The 7,586-nt window shown below is 35.6% G+C and overlaps 2 protein-coding genes across 2 annotated transcripts; both read left to right on the top strand.

The window, feature by feature from the left end:
• The first annotated feature begins 2,965 nt into the window (after positions 1-2,965).
• LOC148297569 (uncharacterized) lies at positions 2,966-3,361 on the top strand. Its single transcript, XM_088247615.1, has one exon. The coding sequence runs from the start codon at positions 2,966-2,968 to the stop codon at positions 3,359-3,361; it is 396 nt and encodes a 131-aa protein (XP_088103741.1).
• A 1,906-nt stretch (positions 3,362-5,267) lies between these two features.
• On the top strand, positions 5,268-6,904 carry LOC110769651 (endochitinase EP3-like). The gene is made up of 2 exons (XM_021973674.2): positions 5,268-5,617; positions 6,368-6,904. Exons 1-2 carry the CDS (start codon positions 5,308-5,310, stop codon positions 6,772-6,774), a joined length of 717 nt encoding a protein of 238 aa, XP_021829366.1. The 5' UTR covers positions 5,268-5,307; the 3' UTR covers positions 6,775-6,904.
• The last annotated feature ends 682 nt before the right edge of the window (positions 6,905-7,586 follow it).

Genomic DNA, 7,586 nt, shown 5'->3' with positions numbered 1-7,586 from the left:
ATTTCCTTATCTTGAAGAATATAAAGTCTCACATCGGAAACTTGACAAAATAAGTACAATATATAATGAGTGGTGCATTTTGTGATAAAATCCTACACCTACTAGTTTTTGTATGTGATTACGTTAGGGAAAATATCGGTGTTACTAATAGTAGTCTGTATATCTGAAATTTAACATCCTCTTGCACATACATGAAATGGACAATCAATCAACATGTCCTCAATTTCCTCTCCTTTCCCTAACAAGAAATATATAGAACCCTCTCAATTTCTTCCTTTCTCAACTATCATATACACCTCTTCATAAAAACCACCATGAAAAAACACATTTTCCACATCAAATTAATGCAAGGACCAGCTGAATAAAGTGCCAAAGCTTCAAAAGGTGCTGTCGGGCTGGGAGCTAGGCAAGTAAGCGTGAATGATTGACCTGGTTAACGTGGACGATTACAGGTGGCCCAGGACAATACACCAAGACGCAATATAGCAAAAGACCAACAGACAAAATTTTACCTCCTACGTACTTTTGGTTCTTACATTCTCTTTTTCACATGCCAACATGCAACTTGGTTTTTTTTTTTAAGAGATATTTAGTCATATACCCATTATTAGCACTATATTATAAATAAACCATACACCATTTAATTTCTATAAAAAATTCAAAAAAAACCCAAAAAAAAGACAGCTGACTCTATTAAATTTAATTTTGATTATTAAATTACTTTGATGCCTTATTGAGTATTTTGGGCTTTTTTTATAAGATTTTTGGGTTGGGTTTGTTTTAAGAAATCAATGACAATTTTGTAATTTAAAAGAAGTTAAAAGTCTTTTAGTTATATTATGGGCTTTGGGTGTGTTTCTAAAATCCATTTTATATATAATTTTTTTTTATAATTTAGGCTCCTATATTGGGTATAATAGTGAATCTCCCTTTTTTTATTGGTCAACCATGCGGATTGGTTAGATAGCCGCCAAGATCGTGAACTCTTTTTCATGCACCCAAAACTGCCTTGACGGACTGGTTACAAACAATAACTTTGATACATATATATAAGCATGAAATTCAACGCAGTGATATTATATGATTAATTTTTCCTAATTTTTTTTGAATAAGTAAGTACAAAATTTGAAAACGCCAAATTACGTTCTCATCATTTCCTGAAAACAAATCAAAATTCATCTCTACTTACTCCCATGCCTCTCTTCTCTCTCTTTAATTCCCTTCCAGTAGCCAACCAGCCCATCGTATTCTCAAATCTTAAAATTGAAAAGGATTGTATATCATATACATTACTCATTGGTTACGGATAGCCCTACAGCGACCCCATCCAGTACCACAAATATTTGCGCCCACTATAATTATACTGTGTGACACGTGATACACTCATCACTCATTACTTTATTAAGAAATTAATAAACTTCATCGCCACCACTTTAGCCAATTGATATTTTTATATATAAAACGAGAATAATGTTTTATTATCAGCTTATTTGATGTTTCGGTTATGCCACTGCCTACATAGTATTTTTGGGGGTCAATTAAATATATGGAGGTTGATCTACCAATTTGCGAAGGAGCCTCAGAACTTCACAAGTCTTAATAGAGGATCAATTGTCCTACATCCATGGCCAAAGTCAGAAGTCAACCCTGAGACCAGTCAGTCAACCCTCTCCTTCTAGAAAATTAAATCCACTTTGAAACCCAACTCAGAAAATTCAAACCCACAACTACACATGTGGCCTACCCACATTATTATTCATATTCTCCACTATAAATAATAATCAACTCTACCTTCATTCTCCACCACTCCAGGTGGCTTTTAAAATTCCAGCCCAAAAAAAATCTATAGCCCAGCCATCCAATTGAATAACCTAACCTCCCAAGGAACCCTTTGTTTGCACTGCATTGCACGTGGAGAATAAAAGGGAGAAAAGAAAAGCTGCAGCACGTCTCTAGTCTACAGCACATAGGGCGGGAAAAAAACAAGAATGCACACAGCCAGTGGAAAAAAAGAATATTTCTTAGAGTTGTCGACTTTGTTGCCAAACTCATATCGCACCCTTGCACACGTAAAGGAATGCTCTTGTTGCTATTGCACTCACCTTCAAGACTTAATTCAAGAAGCAAACTAAGCTCCTATATTTGTAAGGTACAGTAATTTTCTCTCAATTTGTTGATGTTGAAATTTGAGAATTTTTTTGGATTTTATTTAATATCAATTAAAGATTTGCAATTGAGAATTACGATTTATTTATCAATTAGGGATTTACAATTGGAGCTTATCAGTTTCAGTTTACAAGTTATGAATTATCAAATAGGATTTGTAATTGAATTTGGTGTTCTTGCTTATCCAATAGGTTATACTTTAACTTTATAATGTCACATCATCATCCAAATCCTAAGAGATCAAAGACTATTTGGGATTTTTTTAAAAGAAATAATGAAGAATCAACTAACATACGTTCCAACCCTTCTCTACCTCCTCCAATTTGTGAGGAGCAACCTCATTCTGAACCTTAAAGAGTTGAATATGAAAGTGTAAGAGCTAAGTCTCAAAGAGCCAATTTTGATCAAGAAGTTGATACAAATTCTCTTGAGCATGATCCAAGATTACGTCCTCAAATAGACACATTTCCACCTAATCAACGTGATAATGATCGAAGAGCATATATTCTCTTAGGACCATGTCAACCAAAACTATGGAATATCCATCCCACTTATAAGGGAAACAAATGTGTTGATTTAATGGTAGTTGGTATAAGCAATACCCTTGGCTTGAGTATTATGTTCATAAAGATAAAGTGTTTTGTTTTCCATGCTTTCTTTTTGATGTTGATCGCTCACATAAGGCATTCACTGTAGATGGATTTAGAAATTGGAGAAGAGTTTGTGGCAAAGATCGTGCTTTCCTTACTCATGTAGGCATTATAAATTCACCACATCATTTTGCTATCCAAAAATTGATATGGATTTAAAGAACCCGACTCACCATATTGACAGAGTTGTGCAACCCCCACAAGAAGTTGAGAAAAATAGGTTGAGGCTTGCAACCACAATAGAGGCCATTAGGTATCTAGCAAATCACGGAATGGATTTTAGAGGTGATGATGAATCTCATGACTCCTCTAATCGGGGTAATTTTATTGAGGGAATGAATGAAGAAGTTGAAAAACTTGTGTTACAAAATGCTGCTCTAAATGCCCAATATATTTCACATAAGATACAAAAGGAGATCCTAAATATCTATGCTAACAAAGTGAGGAAGAGGATACGCGATGAAATTGGGGAAGATGGGAAATTTTGTATTATTGTTGATGAAGCACTTGACAATTCTAGAAGGAACAAATGGCTATTATCATAAGGTTTGTTAGTTGTGATGCGCATATTCGAGAAAGATTTTTTGATATTGTGAGTGTTCATGACACTAATTCCTCAACTCTTAAAGTGATATTTGTAAAGTGCTTAGTAAGCATAGTCTTTTAGTAAGCAATATCCATGGTCAAGGATATGATGGTGCTAGCAATATGCGTGTTGAATGGAGTGGCTTACAAGCATTATTTCTCAATGATTCTCCATAAGCATATTATACACGTTGCTTACTCATAGCCTTCAATTAGCTTTAAATGCTGCTGTTAAAGAGGTAGGACTCTTTCGGAGATTTTTTTTAATGTTCAACATTGTGAATTTTGTTGGTGCTTCTGCCAAACGCCATTTTGAGTTAAAATTAACATGACAAGCTGAAATTGAAGACTTATTAGCAGCTGGAAGACTTGGAATAGGTAAAGCGGCTAATCAAATTCGATGTCTGCAACGACTTGGAACTACTCGTTGGGGCTCACATTTTAGTTCTATTAAAAGTTTGATTTATTTATTTGGTGCAACCAAGACACTTCTAAAGGATATCAGTCATAATGGACCTACCTCACAATTTCGTGGGGAAGCAAAAGGTATTAAAATTTCTATGTTGTCTTTTGACTTTGTCTTTGCCTTGAATTTGTTGAACAAAACTATGAGATTCACTGATTTTCTTTGTCAAGAATTTCAAAGAAAATCTCAAGACATTATAAGTGCTTTGAATTTGGTTGCAAGTACAAAAATGGAGCTTGATGAGTTGAGAAACAATGGTTGGGATGATTTTATACAGAGTGTACGATCATTTTGTGAAAAACATGAAATTAGTATGCCTGTCATACAATGGGCACTAGGCGTTCTTGTCGACAAAAATATTGTATCACAGTTGAGCATTATTATCATGTAGATGTATTTAATGAGGTAATAGATTATTAGTTCGGGGAGTTAAATACTAGATTTCCATATGAAATTGTGAAACTCCTTCGTCTTAGCTCATCATTGGATCCTCGTGATGCTTTCAAGCGATTTAACATTGATGATATATATACTCTTCCTAATAAATTTTATCCTCAAGATTTCACTAAAACTGAGTTGCACGCTTTAAATCAACAACTAGGATTTTATAAGATTAATATGGATCACAATCCAACATTCAAGAATCTTGATTCTATTCCTATATTACTTGAGCGCTTAGTGGAAACAAGATTAGCATAAACCTACTAATTGATTGACATATTGATTCATTTGGTGCTAACTCTTCCTGTTTCTACAGCAACAATAGAACGAGCATTTTCTTGTATGAGACTTATCAAAAATCGGCTTCGAAACAAGATAGGTGATGAGTTTCTTGCTGATTGTATTTTACTTCACATTCAAAGAGAATGTGCTATAGATAATGAATCGATAATTAATAATTTTAATTCTATGAAGTTTCAAAGGGTGCAACTTATATAGTGTTATTTGACAGCCCCCGGCTCCGCGACTAGGTGTATACTATTGTGTTTTCTATCTACGTAGTATATTTTTATGTGAGATAAATTTAGTCCAATCAAGGTTTGAAATCCTGGTCCGTCCTTGTACATAAGATTCTTACTGTTAAATATATGGAGGTTGATCTACCAATTTGCGAAGGAGCCTAGAATGTTTGACCTTTTTTTCCTTCATGTTTTTGAGTTACGTGTACAGTTCACACGTTATTCTTTCTATTTGAGTCTCAGAAGTCTTAACAGAGGATCAATTTTCCTACATCCATGGCCAAAGTCAAAAGTGAACCCTGAGACCAGTCAGTCAACCCTCTCCTTCTAGAAAATTAAATCCACTTTGAAACCCAACTCAGAAAATTCAAACCCACTACACATGTGGCCTACCCACATTATTATTCATATTCTCCACTATAAATAATAATCAACTCTACCTTCATTCTCCATCACTCATTCCCTGCCTTAGAAACCAAAAATGGCTCAAATCATTGTACCCAGCAACATATTTCTAACCCTTATTATTGTAGCTGCAGCTGTAGCTGGGTATGTGGAGGCACAAAGCCCAAGCACTAGCGAAGTGTCGGTGGCTGATATCGTCACGCCCGAATTCTTCAACGGCATAATTGGCCAGGCCGATGCAAGCTGTGCCGGCAAGAACTTTTATTCCCGAGCTACCTTTCTTGAGGCTCTCAAGTCTTATGATCAGTTCGGTAAGATTGGTTCCATTGATGACTCCAAGCGTGAGATTGCTGCGTTCTTTGCCCATGTCACCCATGAGACTTTTCGTAAGTTCTTTATTCTCTCATCAATTATTTCTTCCACTTTATTCATTTTTTACATGTAATTGTAAAATAAAAAAACTATGTGTACCGTACATATGTTTATACAAGTTGATCTCACCACCGTAAGATCAACTTCCTAACACAATATGTCAATGTCGTATGATAAAATAGCGCTATCATTTTTGTACTTCCATCAATGACAAACTTTTCTTGGTCATTGCTTTACACATGCCACTTTTAAAGCCGTTGTATATTTAGTGTAGACACGAGTTTAATTTATTTGTATCAAGTTAACTGACGCTATTATCTCTCCAATAATAGAAGTAGAAAATAGATATTTTGTTTTCTTTCTAGTTTAAAATTTTCAATTTTTTTTATTGGTTTTTTTTAATGGGGGCAACGAGGATGAGGAATTCACAATTTGAATATTATGGGTATGGAGGCGGGAATGGGGGAAAAATTAAAGGGAAATGGAGATAGTAATGGTGTACCCCGGCCTGATTTGCTCCATTAATTGTCACCCTAGTAGAAACTACAAAGTTACATCCCTTGTAGATGAGTCTTATTTTTATTAGAGAGAACACTACGTGACCAATTAAAAACTTAAGATAATACAAATAGGGTTGTTCTATAAATATATATTTGAGCCATTAATATGAGGTTGATTAAATTGTGCTATTTTACATATAACCCAAAAACACAATTAGCAAAGGATCCCAAAAATTGAAGGAAAAATGATGTTTGATTGTGCAGATTTCTGCTACATAGAAGAGATAGACGGACCCTCAAAGGACTACTGTGATGAGAGCAACACACAATATCCATGCAAGCCAAACAAGGGCTACTACGGACGTGGACCAATCCAACTATCATGGAACCCCAACTACGGCCGAGCCGGAGAGAGCATTGGCTTCGACGGATTAAACTCTCCTGAAACCGTTGCCAATGACCCCATCATCTCCTTCAAGACGGCATTGTGGTATTGGATGAACAGCGTCCGACCTGTCATCGGAGAAGGTTTTGGCGCAACAATACGAGCCATTAATGGTGCCCTTGAATGTGATGGTGGAAACCCTGCTACTGTTCAGAAACGTGTTAAGTATTTCACTGAATATTGTAACCAACTTGGTATTGCTCCCGGGGACAATCTCACTTGCTAGGAGACATCTCAGTTTACTCGCTGAGCTAGAAACATTCATCTCAGTTTAATGATAAATGTATACCCACATAAAACATTAATGAAATACCAGGAGATTATTCATCCAGAAAAAAAAACATCGTAGAGGTATTACAAACCCAAAAAAATTGAAAACGACAACATGATTTTAGGGGAGCTAAGCCAAACTTCATCGGTGAAATTGCCATTTAATCGTCACACATTCGAACAAGCGTGCAAGGGCGCACCAAAGAATTGCAGAGTACACAATTGCCGTCACACTTTTCACACAACCCTCCGATGGCTATTCCGGGTTGCTTCCAACACATAATTAGGTCAGGATACTCAAATTAATTAGGGTTTAAACTGATATGTTTATTCTTCTCTCAATGAGGAATATATATACTACATACATAGTGGGTACAAATAGGAAATATGTGCAAAATCTCATAATTCTACTCAAATTAGATAATTACAATAAAATATAAATTCTATTTCTAATAGGAACGTTGACTCACGCCAACACTCCCCCTCAAGTTGGTGCATAAATATCGGTAATGCCCAACTTGTTAAGTGAGTCTTCAAATCGGCGCTTTGACACGGCATGGGCCAACATATCTGCAAGCTGCTCTAAAGAAGGCACAAAATGTATAGAAATTAACTTATGCTCCAGCTTCTCCTTAATGAAATGCCGATGAACTTCTACATGCTTAGTTCGATCATATTGCACCGGATTGTTAGCAATTTCAAATGCAGACTGATTATCACAATAGAGCTTTGTAGTAGCATTCGGTCTAAACCTAATTTCAGCAAGTA

Source organism: Prunus avium, chromosome 1 (assembly GCF_965620075.1).
Source record: "Prunus avium chromosome 1, drPruAviu1.hap1.1, whole genome shotgun sequence".
Classification (NCBI taxonomy): Eukaryota; Viridiplantae; Streptophyta; class Magnoliopsida; order Rosales; family Rosaceae; genus Prunus; species Prunus avium.
Note: the sequence above shows the minus strand (reverse complement) of the source record. Positions and strands in the feature narration are given on the sequence as shown.

Coding starts and splice junctions, on each gene's coding strand:
- LOC110769651 (XM_021973674.2), top strand. CDS start 5,308: ATGGCTCAAATCATTGTACCCAGCAACATATTTCTAACCCTTATTATT. Junction 5,618..6,367: donor TGTCACCCATGAGACTTTTC/GTAAGTTCTTTA, acceptor TTGATTGTGCAG/ATTTCTGCTACATAGAAGAG.
- LOC148297569 (XM_088247615.1), top strand. CDS start 2,966: ATGGATTTAAAGAACCCGACTCACCATATTGACAGAGTTGTGCAACCC.